The sequence below is a fragment of the Apodemus sylvaticus genome, chromosome 11 (genome assembly GCF_947179515.1).
Source record: "Apodemus sylvaticus chromosome 11, mApoSyl1.1, whole genome shotgun sequence".
Classification (NCBI taxonomy): domain Eukaryota; kingdom Metazoa; phylum Chordata; class Mammalia; order Rodentia; family Muridae; genus Apodemus; species Apodemus sylvaticus.
This window is the reverse complement of record NC_067482.1, coordinates 79,590,463-79,611,171: the sequence shown is the minus strand read 5'-3', so window position 1 is coordinate 79,611,171 and position 20,709 is coordinate 79,590,463. Positions and strand designations below refer to the sequence as shown.

The following is a 20,709-nucleotide window of genomic DNA, read 5'->3' as shown; positions in this document are numbered from 1 at the left end:
TTTATCTTCTGGAAATTGAGAAAAGGAAAGAAAGAGATGTAGTGTTGAATAATCAAAACCCCGATGTCTCAAGTCCCCTAATTCATAGAGTAGGGCAGGGTAATGGAGGTGATGGTATCTCAGGGGTCCTATTGCTGTAATAAAGCACCATTACCAATAAGCAACTTCAAGAGCAAACATTTTAGTTTGTTTATATTTCCACATCATAGTCATCAACAGAAATCAGCACATGAACTCAGGGTAGAAACCTCAGGGTTAGAACAGAAGCCATGGATAAGTATTGCATACTGGTTTACTCTCCATGGCTTGTTCAACTGAATTCTCTACCATCCAGCATCGCCTGTCCAGTGGGCTGGGCCCTCCCACACCAGTCAGTCATCAGTCAAGAAAATGCCTATAAGCCAATCCTATGGAGGAATTTTCTTAACTTTTCTTCTCACATGTCCCTAGCTCATGTCAAGTTGACATAAAAACTAGCTAGCACAGATAGTTTTTGAGTTTTAGGATTAAATTTCATAGTGCTTTCAGTGTTCAAAAGGAAGATTACCTAGTGATACTGCCCTGTAAATAAAATCTGTCAGAAGTACTGTATCCCAAGTCACCTGCTTGACTAGAATGCAAAACCACCTTGTTTTAAAATGAGCAAGGGGGTGAAAGTGCGAGGCAGAGAACACAGGAAATAGTTTCTTCCGATGTGTATGTTATAGAAATCATGCTCACATTACTAATTTGGCTCATTGGGATTATTGGGGTTTGTTTGTTTGTTTGTTTGTTTTTGTTGTTTTCTGTGTAGCCCTGGCTGTCCTGGAACTCACTCTAGCCTGGAACTCAGAAATCCTCTGCCTCCCAAGTGCTGGGATTAAAGGTGTGTGCCACCACTGCCAGGCACTCATTGGGATGATTATTGTGTATTGTATCTGTATATCTTGTGGCTGCACTTGTTACTTAAAATTAGGACATCCCTGGGACTAGAGAGATGGCTCAGTGGTTAAGAGCACTGTCTGCTCTTCTAGAGGTCCTGAGTTCAAATCCCAGCACCCACATGGTAGCTCACAACTATCTGTAATGAAATCTAATGCCCTCTTCTGGTGTGTCTGCAGACAGCTACAGTATACTCACATACATAAAATAAGTAAATAAATCTTTTTTAAAAAATTAAGACATTCTGGTTCAGATCAAGTGAGAAGTTAATCAGAAGAGGAGATCTGAAATGGTGGGCTTTGTCCTTTTCATGCTTTATTTTGACAAAGAACCTGGAAGACTGAAATTCCAAAAGGCAGCATCAGATTGAACCACCAAAGATAACTTGTATAATATAAGCAAAAATTATGGCTGCCTGTTCTGGTAAGGAGACCAAAACCTCAAATAATGCCCCCTCAGTTTCTTGTCTGCCATTTTTTTTTTCTCCTATGCAAGAGAATGAATATAGGTCCTTGAACTTGCTAGGCAAGCACCCTCATTGCCTTTTAACTGACTTTGTGATGGTATGAATAGTGTCCCTATGCCAGCTCATGTCCTGCCCCTCTGCCCATCTTACACTCCTCCATCTTCTCCCCCTTTTCTTTCCTTCTCACCACCATTCTCTTCTTTCCAACAGATTATGTGGTAGTTATCCACAAGAGCTCATAGTACCTGCTTGGATCACTGACAAAGAGCTGGAAAGTGTGGCAGGCTTTAGATCCTGGAAGCGTATCCCTGCTGTCATCTACAGGTATGTAAGCTAGACCAGCCCCAGGTACTTCATATCCCTCCCCCCACCCACCCCCACTGTCCTGACAGCTGCTGACCTGGAAGAGACAGTCCCTAGCAAGTGCATGCTTCCTTATTGCTAAAGCTGTGCCTGCAGAAAGAGGAACACCAGCACTGACTGTGTCCAGAATTGTGTCACAGAAGTTGACAATGCAAGTGAACCCTGATGAAAATATTTCAATAGAAAGTGTCTGGGCCACCTGTTGCAGTGCACACCTTTAATCCTAGCACTCAGGAGATAGAGACAGGTGGATATCTGTGACTTTAAGTTAGCCTGGTCTATGTAAGGACTTCAGGGCTAGGTATAGGGAGACCGGTATATTTAAAATAATAAATTAAATTTATTATTAATGTAATAAAAAATTAAATATTTTATTTAAATAAAATAAAAATAACATTTTTTCTTGTATTCATTGCATTTAGCTTCAGATGTTTAACAGGACTTTGTGTTGAAAGATTGGTAAGATTTAGAATAGAGCTGAATGAACTCTAATGGTGTTTGTGATTGTCACTTTAACATATGGAAGGAAGGATTCTTGTTTTGAGATGAATTAGAATCAACTGTGGCTAGACAGGAAATTTCAGAGATGCAAGACATGAGAGCTCTATGTAATCTCTTGTGGGGAAACATGAGCAGCCCTCTATAAATCCGGTAGGACACGGACTACAGACCTAAGAAATGGTTCCACCTGAGGCTGTCTGCTGACCATATGGAACTTTTAAGGTCACAGGAGCGCGAGTGAAGAGTAAGTCGGAGGGATATAGAAGATGAGAAGTAGCCGTGTCGCTGGAAGACTCCCCAGAGTGTAACTCATGACAGCCACATTACTTTACTGGCATTAGCTAGAGCACTACAGGCATCTCTACTAAAGTTTTCCTCCTCAGCAAGTGTTTGCTGCTGTTACACCCTTGGAGAGGTGCATATTCTGATAACATGAGCTTCTTACAAGCTTTCCTCTTCCTTGCATAAGGAATTTTTATTGTGAGGGAATGGGGGTCTATATAAGGGCTAAGGGGGACATGTTTTAAAAGGGGTTGGTGATACGCAGATGTGCTGTAGTATGTAAATGAGGGCCTCTTAACACTTTAATGCCTTTTAATTGCCTTCTATTTGAAATAGAGTATATATTTGAGTACTAGCTTTATAAATTAGTGACCACTCTGCTATTACACAATGTTAAATTTTTAGGAAGTCATTTTGTGTCTTGTAATGTTAACATTCTTCATTTTACTTTTTGGTTTGTAGACCTTTTAGACTGCCCAAAGTGAGCCCAAACAATGTCTTAGTTAAAAACTGCCACACCAGGAGCTATTGCACTCCAATATTGAGGCTCTAGGAAGGTATATTTCTTGTGACATTCCTATGAAGGTAACCAGCTTGTTCATTTAGCCTATTGAAGGCAAATTCCGATGCCACCCTGAATACAGAACCTGAAGGACACTGCCTGTGGCTCAGTGGGACCCATTAAGCCTTCAATGTCCATTTTTATCAGTTTTGTTTTCAGACACCAAAGTAGGTCACCAAATTTACCTGTCACTCAAGTACTGAGAAGGACAAAGACTTAGAGAACAGGGAAAGCTGGAGGGATTTATGAGGCTGGGAAAGCAGCTGGCTGCTACCAGGACCAAACGCTGTGTTAGATTGGCTGCCTGGCACGTAGGAGACGTGTGACTTGGAGCAGAAAGAGGAAGTACTCTTTCTGAGTAAAAGGCTTTCAGTAAAAGCTGTTTTTCTCCCTTTAAGCAGAAAGCCTAAAGTTAAGAGCTCCTTAGAATGTGTTTCTTTTTTTAAAAAAAAAAATTAGCTTTTTTTCCTTTCTTTTCTATAATCCAATTCTAGAAGGTGTGAGTTCTAGGGCTCCCCATTCTAGATACCTAGAATATGTACATAAATAGAAATTGTCACCGACAATCCTTGAGAGAAAATCTGTCTAGATTGTGGTTGAAAGTTCTTGGTGTAGCCATGTAAACCAAGCAGGCTTCCTGGAGCTGCTCTCTTTGTTGCAGGACATGTGTTTTATGTCTCTTATCTCTGAATTGGATCCCTGTGTTGTTTAGTTTTGTTAGGGGTATGTTGAAGAATGTTCCGGACACCCCACCACTCTTCAGTGCCACAGAGGTGATGTCTTAGTCACTGTGACCAAGGCAACTCTTACAAAAGAAAACATTTAAGTGGTGGAGCATGGCAGCACTTAGGGCTCTAGAACAGTCCCTGTGAGCTACATCCTGATCTGCAGGCCAAGAGAGAGAGGGGCAAGGCTTGGCACAGGAGTTTTTGAAACCTTAAAGCCAACTCTCAATGACACACTTCTTCCCACAAGGTCACACCTACTCCAGTAATGCCACAGCTTCTATCTTTCTCAAATAGTGGCATTCTTTATGAGTAAGCATTTAAGTCTATGAGCCTTTGGGGGCCATTCTCATTCAAACTACCACAGGTAGCAAGATGCTCCTAAATCCAGCATTTCCTAGATTTAGTTATGTGTGGACTGCAGCAGTGATTTCTGAGGTCATTAGCAGCAGTTACTTTGCAATACTGGCCTGAACCAGTACCTGATTAGAGAGCTACAGAGTTGCTCTAACACAGCAAGAGAGAGAGACAGAGAGATAGAGAGACAGAGAGACAAGAGACAGAGAGAGAGAGAGAGAGAGAGAGAGAGAGAGAGAGAGAGAGAGAGAGAGAGAGAGAGGCAGAGACAGAGAGAAACAGAGAGAGAGAGATGGAGAGAGAGAGAGAGCGAGCGAGCTTGAGCGTTCCATCTGTAGTGCAGCTCCCAGCGTCTCTGTGCACTTGGTGGTCCTCATCTGATGGGGAGTTTGCTGGCCATCGGATTAGAAGCAGTTAGAACCATTGCCTTTTCATGTCCAGTGGAAGCATCCCATGCTTTATTTAGTAAGTTGTTTTTTTTTTTTTACTAGACCTTTTTTACCTTTTTATATTTTAGCAAGTTCTGTTTGTTAAAGTGGTAAAAAATGTCTGTTTTATCTAATTTTCTTTTTTATTTTAACTTAAAGTGATTGTAACTTTCTTCTTTGAGCTGGCTTTCATGCAATACAAAGCCTTTCAGGAAATTGACTACTGCTACTTGTAGTGACCCAGTTGGCCCTGAAAACCCAAGACCAGAGTGCCATCTGCTGTTCTGTCTCAGTGCTAGGAAGCCTGGCAGAGACAGACGACTCTCAGCAAAGGTCCCATCACCCTTTTCTGGGAAGTTTGCAATCATTCAGATCTGTGGCTTTTCAGCCTAGTAGGGAGACACAGCAAGAATCATGGAATTTCACATAATTTGTTTCATTTGAGTGTGAGCCAGAGAGGTGCTGGTAGTGCTGGATACTGTGAGCTGTTCACTACTCACAGTGAAGGAGGGTTGAAAACCTACAAGCAAACTACACTAGTGGGATTCATTACCACCAAATTTAATGTATTGCTTGTGAACTTAAGGATTAAGTTTCTCACATTATTTCCTAAAGAAGGAAGAAGGAATGGAACACTATGTTCCGTGTACATACATCTGTACTGTCTGTGCAGGTCTACATGTGCAAGTTCAGGAGCGTTTTAGAGAATGTGGGCATTTTCTTCAGTACATAGAATTGGTAGAATTTTGCTTAACAGATTTTTTAAAAGTCCATATTGGGGCTGAAGAGTTGGCTAAATGGTAAAGTGCATGTGCTGCTCTTTGGGATGAATGGAGTTGGCTACCAGCACCCGTACTGGGCGCTCACAGCCGCCTATAACCGCAGCTCCTGGGCGTCTTTGTCCCTTACCGGGCTCTCTCACACTGACACACACATCATCTAAAATAGAACAAAAACATTTTTTAATTAAAGATTTATAAAATTTTGTTTGTTAATTTAGGGTGTGTGTGTGTGTGTGTGTGTGTGTGTGTGTGTGTGTGTGTGTGTGTAGGCACACATGCCACAGCACATGTGATCCAGCTGCCTCCTCCTACTTTCACATGAGTTCAGGCATGGAGTGTGGGGTACTAGGTCCGTGCTTCACCCACTGAGCTCTCCATTTTATAGCAGAGATTACTTTTGTAACTTAAGAAAACTTTAAGTATGCTAATAACAATTTAGCAATCTTTAGTATATTACATTTAGAGTTGTAAAGCCCACTTCTACAATCAATGTTACTGTATTTTCATTATATAGAATGAAACTTCATACTCATTAGCAGTCATTCCTTACTTCCCCAACTGCTCAATCCCAAGGTATAGCCAGTTATGCACTGTTTCTCTAGATTTTCCTATTTTGACTATGTGGTAAGTCTTAACAGCTTGTGTCCTTTGTGATGGGCTCACTTTACTCTGTGTGACACTTAGCAATTTATCTATGGCATAGCATGAGTCTGAACTTTGTTTTATACAATTAAATGTTACATTTTTTCAACTTTGTAATCGATATACCGGAAAATACATAAAAATTTAATAGCATCTCAGAGTGGACTCTTGAGAACCATTTCTAGCTTTGGAAAAGACTGTCAGAGTATAGTTTACTGGGATTGTGGTTTCCTCCCTCTGAGAAGCCTGAGCAAGCATGGCTGGGTCATTGAGTGTTGTGTCCATAGTAAGAATAGCTTGTGACCCATGACATCTCAGGAGAGCTTTAGAAAGGATTTCACTGTAGGCCAGGTGAGTTTTCTACTTGCAGAGATGGGATGTGTTTGAAAAGAATCATCAAGTCAGCAGTAGTGTATTATATATGGATACTGCAGTATACCTTCAGAAGTGAGGCAAAGCAGTTTGTTCTATACCTTAGCATCTTGTATGTGTTGGAGTCATCAGAAATGAGGTGTTTGTACTTAATTACTACGTAGTAGAATTGATATAGTTAGTATTCACAGATTTTTTAAATAAAAATATCTCCCCAGAATATTCAGAATATCTAAATTGTGAGTATAAATTCATTTTCTCTAAGAATATTCACTTACCATTTCTTGATAACATTACAGAGAGCACTATGATGAGATGATAATTGAGAAAGTTATGTAGGTTTTATTTTTCTGTCCCTATTAATAATGCAAAAATTTGAAGCTAATTCTGGATTTACCTAGGGTCAGGCTATTTACAATCAATTTCCATGTGAGAGAGTGCAGAACATCAGATGGGGGCCTTGAAATAGAACATTCAGGAGGGGGAACTGGGAAAGGATATAACATTTGAAATGTAAACATATAAAATATCCAATTAAAAAAAGAAAAAGAAGAAATGGCATACACTCACTGTCTGTTGTTTCCACAGGCACCAGAGCAATGGAGCTGTAATTGCCCGCTGTGGACAACCAGAGGTTAGCTGGTGGGGCTGGCGCAATGCTGATGATGAACATCTGGTGCAGTCAATGGCCAAAGCGTGTGCTTCCGACTCTCAGTCAAGTGTCAGCAAGGTTTCCACTCGGAACAGTTGTCGAGACTTTCCCAATGCAGGGGATCTTTCTGATGTGGAGTTTGGTAAGGTGCTCACTATGCCCATGCAGCAGTTTTTAAAACCACCTGAAAAGCTTTTCTTAAAGTAGCTTTACCTTAGATGACAGAGTGTTAATTCAGATATTTTGAATCTCTGACCTGAAACTCAATATATAGACCAGGCTAGCCTTGACATCACAGAGAAGTGTCTGCCTCTGCTTCCTGATTGTTGGCATATGTCATCATACCTGGCTATATAAAGTTACTTTTCTTTTTTGAAAATTTATTTATTTTATATATGCAAGTACACTGTAGCTGACTTTAGACACATCAGAAGAAGGCAGTCAGTGCTTCTAACCACTGAACCATCTCTCCAACCCTGAAGTTACTTTATAAGAGAGAATTCAGTGGGTTTGTTTGAGGAGTGACAGGTCTTAACAAAGCACTGGAAGATCTTTTTAACACTTGATTAAATAGCCTGGTGTTGTCTTCCTTGCCGTTGTGACAAGAATGAAGTGTTTGGATGAGGATGTGGGTTGTCTCCGGGATGTGGATTGTCTCCAGTCTGTGGAGAACAATACGTGCTTTTATGAAAGGACTACAGGGGTAGAAATGGGGGTAAGACATTAGGTGAGTGGGAATTTCATCTGATGTGCTTTGGGAATTGGTTTTAGAAAATAAATTCTTATCAATTTCAATAAATAAATCCTTATCAATTTCAATAAATAAATAAATCCATATCAATTTCAAGAGGCAAACCAGAGGGCACACTGACGGCAAGTCAGAGTGCCAGGGTCTGGCTAGGGGCTTCACTGACTGGAGTTCATTTGGTTCTGTTTTACTGCAGTATGGGCCTCTGCTACTAGTTGTTCACAGTTCTAGGAGAGATAGGTTTGCTTAGTTTTTATCCCCTTCTTTATATCTGCAGATTCCTCTCTGTCAAATGCTTCAGGAGCAGAAAGTTTAGCTCTCCAGCCACAGAAGCTTTTGATCTTGGATGCACGCTCCTATGCAGCAGCTGTGGCAAATCGAGCCAAAGGAGGAGGCTGTGAGTGCCCAGGTGGGTGTGTAGTCTGTCCCTGTCAGTGCGGCTCACTCCCAGCCTAGGCTTAAAGGAAATGGCAAAGCACGTTCTTCACTCTGCATTCAGAAAGCCAGGGCATCTCTCTGGATCCTTGACGTTCATGAGCTTTGGCCGAGGTACAGACCAGCTTCCTCCTGTGTGCCAACCTTAAGGATAGGAAAGCTGGTCTCTGCCCACAGGTCTGTAGAGGCTATTTCTCAGTCTGTTGTCTCTCACAGTACATACATGAATCACTAGCTTCCTGCCACTCCCACGGACCTCTTAGAAAAGTGGGGTCAAAGTGAGACAGTAAACAGAGTTTTAGTATTGTGCCCTTTAAGAAGCTGTCATGGCCCTACCGTTTTGAGTGCTGCTACTTTCCTGCTTTTACATTTGCTGGTGTGATCCTTAAATTGAATGTATTGTGGGTTTTTAAAATTGTTTTTCTCTACAGAGTATTATCCAAACTGTGAAGTTGTGTTTATGGGGATGGCAAACATACATTCTATCCGGAGGAGTTTCCAGTCTCTGCGACTGCTGTGCACACAGATGCCAGACCCTGGGAAGTAAGGCGTGGCTTTAAGTGTGTGCTCTTTGTTGTTGCCGTTGTATTGCTGGGTTTGCTTTGCTTTGGTTTTAGATGAGTGTGGAGATATCTTCTGTTTGTTAGTGAACCTTACTTAGACTTTTGGTCCCTGTGGATTTTCTTCCTGGCCTAGAAGCTGTTTTTTCTACAGCATATTACATCAACTGTGGAAAAAATAGTCCAGCTCTTTTGAAGAGTTTGTGTTTTTTTGTTTGTTTGTTTTTTATTTTTGAAATTAAAATATAATTACATCATTTCCCCCCTTCCCTTTCCCTCCAACCCTATTATAATGTGTGTAGCCAGTCAAGCTTTCTGTATCTGCCGCAGTTCCCGAATAACAACTCAGAGGCTTATCTTTTATTAATAAATGCCTAGTTTGTTTCCCAGCTAGCTCTTAACTCTTATCCTGTTTATTCTATTCTGTGTATGCTACATGGCTGGTTACCTCTCCTCAGTTCCATACGCCCGGCTTCCTCCAAGCCAGGATGGAAAAAAAAACTCCTGTGCCTGAACTCTGCAGAGTTCTTCTCCCTGTTCGTGTCCCACTTTCTAATACTGCCTTGCCTTATTGGCCATCAGATTTTATTTTGACCAATCAGAAGGTGCCTTAGACAGGCAAAGAAAAACAGAGACACACCTTCACACAGTACCTATCCCAACAATGTGTGTACATATAAGTATATAAATCTGTTCAGTCCATATAATGTTACTTTTTTTTCAGGACTGATTACTTGGTATTAGATAATCAATTTAGAGGCTCTTCCCTTAGGAAGATGATTTCTCCCAATCTAGTTATTCCTTAGTTGACCTGTAGTTATTTGTTTAGGGTACCCAGCCTCACTGGTACATTTGTAACAGTTCTATCACAGGGTTTAAGATGTGCAGCACATAATAGATCTCAGTCCTCATAACAGAAACAACAGACACTTGTTTTTCATGGGCTCCTTCCTTTCTCTGATGTGTTGTTTTTAGCCCAGTAATAATCTTTGGTCCCTGAAGTAACACTTGCAGTGAAGACATGTGCACACTCATGCACACACACACACAGAACCTACTTAGTCCATTTAGTGTTGCTTGTAGTACATGATTTCAGGTCTGGCTACTTGTTATTGGAGAAACAATTAAGGGGCTCATCTCTAAGGAAGACTTTTCTCTCACTGGAAGCAATTCTTAGTCACAATGCAGTTCTTTGTCATGGGGGCAGGCAGGACCCTGTGAGAGCACCCCTTTCCAAGTTAGCATGTCTGCTGGTGGTATACTTGATTAGGTTTTATTAAGGCAGCCAGATTGTTGAGGTCTCAGGAGTAAAACTTCTTTATCATTTCTAGGAGACATAAGCTCACAGCAGATTTCCTGGTCCTCTGTCTTTTACAGTCTTTCTGCTTCCTCTTCTGCAGTGTTTTCTGAGCCTTGTACAGAAGTTGTGTTGTAGAAGTATCCATTAGGGCTAGGCATTCCACAACAATTGCTGTCTGTACTCTGACCAATGTGATTTTTTTTCTCCACTTGCTGCAAAGAGAAGTTTGTTTGTTGAAGGGTGAAAACTTCACTTATCTTTGAGTAAATGGATAAGTATTTAGAATTTGGTTGGGAATTACTGGTTTGCCAAAGTGGCAGTTGCAGATTCTCCTCTAAGGTCCATGATCTCACTGTCCTTGGGTAGTTGGTTAGTTTTTCAGTACCAATCATGTTGAGCAGGTTTTAAGTCTGAGTTAAGACTCTGATTATTGCCAAAACATGAGTGCCATTGTGGTATATAGTTGGAGTCAACCCTGAGGATGAAGCAGTGTCTGACTCTTTTTTGTTTTGTTTTGTTTTGTTTTATTTGGTTTTTTTCGAAACACGGGTTTCTCTGTATAGCCCTGGCTGTCCTGGAACTCACTCTGTAGACCAGGCTGGCCTCGAACTCAGAAATCCGCCTGCCTCTGCCTCCCAGAGTGCTGGGATTACAGGCGTGCGCTACCACCGCCCAGCACAGTGTCTGACTCTTAATCTCTGTTCTGTTGCTATAAAAAGACATCAAGACCATGCTGGAGAGATGGCTTAGCAATTAAGAACAGTAACTACTCTTCCAGAGGTCCTGAGTTCAAATCCCAACAACCACATGGTGGCTCACAACTATGTAATGGGATCTGATGCCTTCTTTTGGTGTGTTTGAAGATAGCTACAGTGTGCTCATGTACATAAATAAATAAAATCTTTCTCTTTTCTCCTCTCTCCTCTCTCCTCTCTCCTCTCTCTTCTTTCCTAGATAGGGTCTTATCATGTATCCTTGGCTGTCTTGGAACTCATTCTAGACCAGGCTGGTCTTGAACTCATAGAGATTCACCTTCCTCTGCCTCCCCAGTGCTGGGAGTAAAGGTGTGTTTCATTGATTTTTCAATTCAGGGCTTCTCCTGGACTCACTTCATAAATAAAGTTGGCTCCAAACTCACAGAAGTCTGTCTACTTCTGCCTCCAGAGTGTGGAGATTAAAGGCCTGTGCCACTATATCCAGTTGAAAGAAAACATTTACTGGGGGCTGGGAGCTGGCTTACAGTTTCAGAGGTTTAGTTTCATTAGCATCATGTTGGGGAACATAGTGGCATGCAGGCAGACACTGGAACAGCAATTGAGCTTTATCATGAACTGTAGGTAGAGACTCCTGACTTGGCACAGACTTTTGAAACCTCAAAGCCTACCCTGGTAATTGAAATCAGTGTCCTCCAGCAGTGTCCTCCAACAAGATCACACTTTGTAATCCTTTTAATCCTTTCAAATAGTGTCACTCCCAGGTGACTAAGCATTTGAATATATGAGCCTGTTGGGCCATTCTTATCCAAACCTCCTCACTGACCAAAGGAGAACTGGCTTCTTCCATTGAGGATTTTCCATTTGCGTCTGTCACTTGCTCCAGGGCCTAGCTAGGCCTTTTAGGTCAGTGTGAGGACTCCAGAGACTTGTCACTAACTCTGTGTTCTTGGCCATGTAGCTTAACTGCCCAAGATCCCTTTTCATGTAAAATAAAAAGACCAGATCAGTACTATAGCCTCACATATAGTTAATTTCTTTCTTTAAAAATTTAATTTTGGGGCCAGAAAGATGGCTCAGTACAATACTGTTGTTCATTTGTAGAACCCAGCTTTTGTTTCTAATATCCACATGGTGGCTCATGACTGTCTGTAAAGGGATACAATACCCTTTCTGGCCTTCGCTAAACACACACACACACACAGAGAGAGAGAGAGAGAGAGAGAGAGAGAGAGAGAGAGAGAGAGAGAGAGAGAGAGAGAGAGAGAGAGAGAGAGAGAAGAATGGGGGGAGGGAAGGAGGGAGGGAGATAACTATTTACAAACAAAACTTTATTTTGATGCAAAAATTAATTCACCCATCCCTGTCCAAGTGATTGGAGAATTTGTTAAAGAAACAATGCTTTGTATTTGGGTACTTAAACCTCCTTTATGGATGAAAAGACGCTATGACAATGATGGACACTGAGTGAGCCACCCATCTGGACCTGTGGAGGGCTGGAGGGTGGTGTGCTGTTCCAGTGCTGTGGCATGACCTGTGGTGCTGCCTCTCTCTTAGTTTCTCTCTCAGGCTGACACAACTGGCTGCCACTTCATGGTCAGTGGGGTCGAGGGAACCCTCCCTCCACAGTAGTTTGTTTACTGCTTCTTCAGTAGCAGGGAGATGTTCTTCATTACTCATCTTTTAGCCTTTTGATTTAAGATACATGAGAAAACATCTGACCCATCAGTAAAGTGTTTTAACTTTGTCTAACTAGAAGATAGGGAATCTTGAAATTGAATTTTACCTCTGAAAAACTTATAATTCATTAAATAGAAGGACTCTTTCTATATTTGGGAAAAGCTTGGGGTATAGAATGATGGCAACACAGTGTCAGCCTCTGAGTCACAGTAGAGTTGGGAAAAGCAGGGCCTGGGCTGCTGTCTGCTTGCCTGGCACCTGGCAGGGAAGATCTCCCTTTCTTAGACTCGTAATAACATTCATGCTCATTCTTCAGGTTTTAGTAGACAGGCTTTGTCCTATAGGCCTTATCTAGACATTGTCTTGACAAAGCCTTCTCAGAGATCTTGGACAATTATTATTCCTTATCTTTCGGTGTTTAAAAGGATAGACTTGTAGTCTTAAACCACAAATTTGGCCACATTTGGGAAAAAATAAATGTAAGTTGTTTGGGGGGATGAGGGATGGAGGAAGAAGTACATGAAACTAAATGTCAGCATATTTGGGGTGGTGGTGAGCTGTGTGACCTCGGGCCAAAGAGGCAGCTTTTTTATCTGTTAACCCCTAAAAGATTTTGAAAAGGGTAGAGTCCTCTTTCTGAATCCAGTCTAACTCAGCAATATTATGTAGCCATTGTACCAGTTCTCATGAGTCTAATGGTCATAATGGACCTGTGCAGTTTTAGTCATTAAGTAGTCAAGGCTTAACAGTAGGTGATAGATCATGTTTGAACCATTCTTGTGTTTGCCAAAAGAGCAATTTCTTACACTGTGTGTACCAGTCTAGGACTTCTCTTCCCTTTCCCCTCCCCACATACACCCACACTCCCCTTTGGCAAATTATCTGTGAAGAGCCGGATGTGGTAGTACATTCCAGCACTTGGAGGCTTATCCAAGAGAACTGAGTTCCAGATCAGCCTGGGCTACATAACAAGACCCCTGTCTCAAGTTAAATGTGGGATGGGGAAAGCGTGCGTGTGTGTGTGTGTGTGTGTGTGTGTGTGTGTGTATGTGTGTATCCGGGTTGGGGGTGGACCTTAGTGGCAGAACACTTAACTAACAAGTGTGAGGCCCTGGGTTTTATTCCCAGCACATTAGGGGGAAAAAAGAGGAGGGGAGGGGGTGAGGTTAGGGAACTAGAGAGAGGCTCAAGGTTACAAGCACTACAGCTCTTTCAGTTTGGTTCCCAGCACCCACACTGCGCTGCTCATAGCCACTTGTAACTGTAGCCACAGGAGCTCTGACACCCTCCTCACAATACAGCACTTCCTTACACACAGTTAAAAATTAAAAATAAGTTCTGGGTACAGTGTAGCATTGTTAATTACAGGGTTTTGTTGTTTTGCTTTTTGGTTGGTTTGTCCCTAAAGCTGGCTTCTCTGATTGTGGGGCTTGAGTCTCACCTGGACATCCTTTATGAATAGACTTTTTAAATCACATTGGAAACAAAGGTCTTGTGGAATTGCTTTTTAATTTGACAGGCACTGGACATGATGCCATAAAATCATAAAAATCAGTATTTCCTTATCTTCCCTTTTTTTAAAGTTGGCTTTCTGCTCTCGAAAGTACAAAGTGGCTCCACCACCTGTCTGTGCTTCTGAAGTCGGCACTGCTCGTGGTGCACGCTGTGCACCGGGATCAGCGGCCAGTATTGGTGCACTGCTCAGATGGCTGGGATCGCACTCCCCAGATTGTGGCCCTGGCTAAGCTCCTGCTGGACCCTTACTACCGAACCATAGAGGTGAGTGTGTCTGAGGGAGCGAGGAGTATTTCAGGATAGGCTGGGGAAACCTTTAGGAAGGTTGTATGTCAATTTTGGGATGGAAGTTAAGTCTGTGGAAAGTGTAGCTTGTTGTAATTGTGCGTCTATTGCTTAGAGTGCTAGGTGCCATTGCTTATATGGCTAGGTGCCTTATGGTTAGTGACAGGCATTGAGGATACAGAAATGTTTCCTTTGAACTACTCTACTTGGAAAGATTTTGTTTACTTCGGGAAGATGGGCTTAAAAGAATGTCCACGTGCTTATGATAGTGGGTTGAGACAGAGCTGTATGGCGTTCTGGAAGCAACATCTGCTCTGAAATAACCATTGTTGGTTGGGTTAAAGATAGAAGAACAAAAGTATGAAGTGACAAAGTACAAATATTTATAAAAACTGCTGCTGGGGAAGAGTTTTTACAAGTATGGCTTTATAAATGTAACATCAAAGGCGAAAATTAGTAAAAGGGAAATTTGGGTAGGCAGGTAGCGTTTGTGTAGTAGAGGAGAGCAACTGCACAAGTGCCTAGATAAGGAGTCAGTGTCCTGTAGCTGGATCCTGAAGAGAGTTGGTGAATTGAGACATTTGTGTAAAAATATGTGAACCATTAGGGAGTGAGCCTTTGGCTCTGAGCCTATGCCAGAGGGACTTACTAAAAGGCTGGTAAAGGAGATTGACTGTTGGTGGCATGGAGCTCAGGATGTCATAGGTGAGACAGTACTGCACAAATGATTTCTTCTTGGTGCCTCCCTGCAGGGTTTCCAAGTCCTTGTGGAGATGGAATGGCTCGATTTTGGCCATAAGTTTGCTGACCGGTGTGGTCATGGGGAGAACTCAGATGATCTGAACGAGCGTTGCCCAGTGTTTCTACAATGGCTTGATTGTGTTCATCAACTTCAGAGGCAATTTCCTTGCTCTTTTGAGTTCAATGAAGCATTCCTTGTGAGTTTGGACTTGATTCTACATTTTGGGACCCACATACACTTAGAGGGATGCTTCTTCAAGTGTTAGGGGCCATTTTCACCCAAAACTATGCATTTTTCAGATTTAAAAGGAGTGACTGCTTTATTTGAAAGCAACAGCAGTTAACTGGCATTTTATTTTTCACTCAGCAAATCTAGGCGCACCAGGTTTCCCTCTGTAATCATAGTTTGTTTTAAAATTGGCTTCTAAAGTATATGGTCTAAAAAGTATTTAGAGATAGAAATTATCTGAATGTGCCGTCCTCCCCTCCAGTCTCTACTGATGCTGTCTGCCGTGTTTCTGCTCTCGCCTGCTCCTTTGATGACAGATGTCCTCCTTCTGTTTGAGCCCTCTGTTCCCACGCCCTCCACCCCCCATCCCCTTATGTCTGACTGGCTTGGCATTTCTCCACTATGCGTCTTGCATTAGTATGTCTTTGACATGGAAGTGCTGATGGTTGGGGTCAGACCCTGCAATTGGTAACTGTGAAGAGGAGGTGCCATCTATTAGCTACCTATGCACATATAGCCTACATCCCTGAGTGAGCTGAAGTGTTCTCGGGGATATCATGATGAATTGTTCAGTTGGGTTGACCTCCATTCTGAGACCATGTACCCCACTGTATGAATTTGCCTGATTGGAATTTTGCAGGTGAAACTGGTACAGCATACCTATTCCTGTCTCTTTGGAACATTCCTGTGCAACAACGCCAAAGAGAGAGGGGAAAAGCAGACTCAGGAACGGACGTGCTCTGTGTGGTCGCTTCTTCGAGCAGGCAACAAGGCTTTCAAAAACCTACTGTATTCATCTCAGTCAGAAGCCGTATGTACCCTTTAGCCTGTCTCTGTGGTCAGCAGAAGGAGTTTGCGGGTGGGGGCACATACGGGACCTGGTTTGAGTAGTACCTGTTTTTGTGAAAACGTGTCAGCTGTCTCAAGGTACCGGTTCTACTTTATTTTCCATGATTCTGTCTATGTAAAGGCTGTTCCTTGATAATGCTCTAGCCTGTCCACAAACAACTCAGGTTCAAGGTGGTTTGGAGTAAAACACATCATTCCTTTGTCACAAATCATTGCCTGTACTTCCTCCAGAGCTCAGCGTAGTCCTCATGTGTTTCCGATCTCTGGAGGAAAGGCACTAAGGTTCCTTCTCTCAGATGCCTTGTATGGCTAAGAAGGATCAGCCCCCCCAGGTTTCTGCTACTCTCCCATGAACCAGGCAATGGGACCCACTGCAGCTCTGTCTCAACACAAAATTCTTTGTGCTGTTGGCCTGTGTCTGTCTGTGATTCTTTTCACACCTGATTGCTGCCAGGCCTTTTAACACTTTGTTCCCACAAAAGAATGCCTTCTGCTAACCAGAGAGAGAGAGGGAGGCAGTACGTGTGTGTGTGTGTGTGTGTGTGTGTGTGTGTGTGTGTATCAAAATGTATTGGTGTTCCCTTTGTCAGATACATTTTAAGCCCTTAGAAGTCCATGAGGCGAAACTGGGGTTGTATTGCATTGCTGGGCAATTAATACACTTCTCATCAGTTAAGTAGTTAGAAGAAAAGGTTTACAGTGTCTCTCCATCCCTTCTCTGTGCCTGCTGGGGAAGTGGCAATAAAGGGTGGGGAAATATCCTTATTTCCACATGATTCATTTCAGTGATTCTATAAATTAGGTTTGACAGCTTCTACTGAAGCCAAACTTTAAGGAAACAGACACATTCACCATGTAACAGTATTTACCTACTCGGTAAATCAGGATGATGAAAGCCTGTTATTCAGTTAAGACCACCTAAGAAGTCAGCCTTTAAAGGATCCATTAGACTTTCATGCCCACGAGAGGCTTTTAAGTAAAGAGTATTGGCAGACAGAAACCCTGGTTCTATATCTATCCTCTTGGGAGATACACCTTCATTTGCTGGTGCCACCTCCTTATTGATCTGTGACCAGCTGTGTTGAGTGGCCTACCTAGGTGTGTTCAGTCTTGCTCTGTAATTCCATGCATTTCTAAGAGATTTACTGGGATGTGCATAAACCTGTGTCCTCTCCACCCCTCTGTCTCCTCAGGTGCTCTACCCCGTGTGCCACGTGCGGAATCTGATGCTGTGGAGTGCAGTGTACCTTCCCTGCCCATCCCCATCGACCCCCACAGACGACAGTTGTGCCCCATACCCAGCCCCAGGCACCAGCCCTGAGGAGCCTCCACTGAGCCGGTGAGCCCAAAGCTTATGCCACAAGTTCCAAGGCCTAGATGGTGCTATTCTCTCTTAGGGGGTGGTATTCCCTCTCTCCTCCCTTCTTCTACTCTTCTCCCCCTTCTTCTCCTTAGACTTAGCGATGTGAGTGTTGGATTTACTGGCATGAACCATGGCATCTGGCTGAAGTTTAGCTTTTTATGAAAGATAGTAAGCCTTATTTCTGGAAATGAATTGGACCTGTCCCTACATTATTCTGCTGCATGCACTGGGCAGTTTCTCGGTAGTGGAGCACATCCGTGGAGTCTTTGTGGACTCTGGCTTGTTAACACCCTGCTCTCTGCTTCCTCCTCTCTGCTGATTAGTCTGCTGAGGCTTCAAAGTCAGAAGCTATATGATGAGAGAAACTGGTTTTGCCACTTGTGAATACACTTTATTAAGATCAGAGTGAGATAATAACTGAACTTAAAATGTATAGTACAGTGAGCCAGCAAGTTCCTGTACTAAGAACATTGTGAGGAATGCCTCTTGAAGGCTGCAGATGCATGAAGCCCTGGGCTGAGCCCTAGTGCTGCATAAACCTGCCATGGTGACACATTCCTGTACTGTCAGCACGTTGGTGGTAGAGGCAGAAGGATCAGGAGTTCATGGTCATTCCTAGGCTATATAGAGACTGTGAGGCCAACCTGGAATACGTGTGTCCCTGTCTGAAAGATAAAAATAAAAAAAAAATAGAGGAAAAAATAAAGTAAAAGGATGCCTTTTAGAAATAGTATAGGTTGCTAGCTTATTTGAGCGTGGGGTCTGGCAGTGAGGAAGTACAAGCAGTCCCTGTGGAGAGCCCTGCTGCTCTAGGCACCTGAGCTTCATTTCAGAGACGTGGCTGCAGTTGCCCAGTTGTGAATAGTTGCTTACTAAAAACCTGTTGTCCTCTGGGGCCCTCTAAATTGCCTCTAAGATTCTCATTTTCCCCAAACCCTTTTCTTTTAGGCTACCCAAGACTAGATCATTTGACAATCTGACCACAACCTGCGAAAACATGGTGCCACTAGCCAGCCGGCGCAGCAGTGACCCCAGCCTGAATGAGAAGTGGCAGGAGCACGGGCGCTCGCTGGAGCTGGGCAGCTTTGCAGGCGCTGGGGAAGAGGTGCCTGCTATGGACAGCCTGCGCAAGCCCAGCAGGCTGCTCGGAGGGGCTGAGCTGTCTGTGGCAGCTGGTGTGGCTGAAGGGCAGATGGAGAACATTTTGCAAGAGGCCACCAAAGAGGAGAGTGGGGTAGAAGAGCCTGCCCGCAGGGAGCACACTGAGGTGCCAGAGGTCAAAGAGGAGGCACCCCTAGCAAAAGAGAGGAGGATGGTGGCTGAGGGCCCCGTTGTACTTTACCAAGAACCACAGCTGGATGACGCTACTTTAAGAAGCCCTCTAGGCCCCAGCCTGTCTTTGTTCTCCCAGGGTATTCCTGAACATCAGGATGGGCACAGTGTTCTCTCCAGTTCACTCCAAGCTCCTCTCAGGGGAGAGGACTCCCAGGAGGTCCCTGTAGAACAGCCTCAAGTAGAGAATATTGCAGAGGACAGGGAGAAAGTAGCTCCTGCTGTCCCAGTAGATGTAAAAGTTGGCCTTGGTACCTCACAGTCTAGTTCTCTGCCGCCTTCCCAAGTCCTGTTTGAGACAAGAGGACCATACACGAACAGCTCTGTGCACATGTTACTAGAAGATAAGGTGAAGTCAGAAAGTGGGCCCCAGTTCCATCACAGACCTTGCCTGACAAGCAGTGGTAGATTCAGTGGCAAGGACATGCTTCCTGTAGTACCAGAGCCCAGGTCTGCGGAGAGGCCCCAGTGGGACTCTGTGCTACACAGGACTTCATCCCCTGGCAACACCCTCAGCCTGATGCAGGCTCCTTGTGCCTTGCCGTTAGATAAATGTAGACAGGGAATTGTGTGCAACGGTGCCCTAGAGACTGAAAACAAGGCCTCCGAACAGCCTACAGGCTTTGACACCCTTCTGAAGTACCCCACACCCAATGGGCATTGTGCCAATGGGGAGGCTGGGAGGAGTAAGGACTCACTGAGCCACCAGCTGTCTGCCACAAGCTGTAGCTCTGCTCACTTGTACTCAAGGAACTTGCACCACAAGTGGCTGAATAGCCACTCAGGGAGGCCTTCCACTACCAGCAGCCCTGACCAGCCTTCCCGCAGCCACCTGGATGATGATGGCATGCCTGTGTACACGGACACAATCCAGCAGCGCCTGCGGCAGATAGAGTCTGGTCACCAGCAGGAAGTGGAGACCTTGAAGAAACAAGTCCAGGAGTTGAAGAGTCGCCTGGAGAGCCAGTACCTGACTAGCTCTCTGCGCTTCAACGGAGACTTTGGAGATGAAGTGGTAAGTTAGGTTATGATTCCTTTGAAGCTCTCAAGAAGGCGGCACAGAGGCCAGCAAAATAACCCTTTGTACCCAGTGCATGGTTATTGAAACAGATTTCTGAAAGGATTAGAAAGGTCTTAATGTTCAGAGACATTGTTTGGGAGTTAGCCTTGGCCATGGAGGTAGCAGTCTGCCTCTTTTCTGCTGTGCTGGCTTTTTATTCCCTTGTAGGCAGTTAGGAGAGAGGGGTGAGTTAACGTACCTGACACAGGAATTGAATCTCTGCAGAGAGGGTCCTGTGTCAGCCAGGCCTTGTGGCGCATGCCTGGACTCAAGGGACGCTAGGGCAGAGCATGTCTATAGGTCGGAGGTTAGCCCGAGCTACATAGTTATGGGCTAACCTGGACAACAAATTGAGAGCCTGTCTCAGTTCACTCTACCCCAAAATAACAACACGTATGTTTAGAAGGGCTTGCACACCTGTTCAGAATGGCATTGATAGAGCAGTGCTGATTCTGTTATGCTGGAGTGTTTGTCCTGCCTTAGTCACTAGAGAGCTTCCTGCTTTCCCAGACTGTGAGAGTGTTGAGAGCTCTCTCTCTTTGAACAGGTGTCTGTACCCACTCTGTGGCAGGTGCTGGCAAGAGAAATGGAGAGAAGGGGTTGATTTTTGTCTGTTTTTAAAGGATTGTTGGGGCTTGACCCTGATGAGGCTTCCAGGCCCCCAGAGCGCCTTTATTCTTTGATGGGTCCTACAGTGAGAGGCAGGTTCTGGAGTAATCATCCCAGACCTAGTGACTTTCCAAACAAAGGGAAATTTGGCTTTTTCTTCATACTAAATAATGGTTTCTCATTGTCCCAAAGAGTCCCTCAGAAAAAAGGAGGGCACACTCAAGTAACCGTTTTCAT

At 43.7% G+C, this 20,709-nt stretch overlaps 1 protein-coding gene across 8 annotated transcripts in view; it reads left to right on the top strand.

Annotated features, from left to right (window-relative positions):
- Mtmr3 (myotubularin related protein 3) overlaps positions 1–20,709 on the top strand; it is a 103,256-nt gene that overhangs the window by 76,968 nt on the left and 5,579 nt on the right. For all 8 annotated transcript variants that reach the window (XM_052199613.1, XM_052199612.1, XM_052199611.1 and 5 more), the window contains 9 exons: positions 1,598–1,711; positions 6,990–7,195; positions 8,079–8,210; positions 8,668–8,779; positions 14,073–14,268; positions 15,042–15,227; positions 15,900–16,070; positions 17,302–17,447; positions 18,420–19,818. In XM_052199613.1, coding sequence (XP_052055573.1) covers positions 1,598–1,711; positions 6,990–7,195; positions 8,079–8,210; positions 8,668–8,779; positions 14,073–14,268; positions 15,042–15,227; positions 15,900–16,070; positions 17,302–17,447; positions 18,420–19,818 — 2,662 coding nt within the window. The remainder of the gene's footprint in view (positions 1–1,597; positions 1,712–6,989; positions 7,196–8,078; positions 8,211–8,667; positions 8,780–14,072; positions 14,269–15,041; positions 15,228–15,899; positions 16,071–17,301; positions 17,448–18,419; positions 19,819–20,709) is intronic.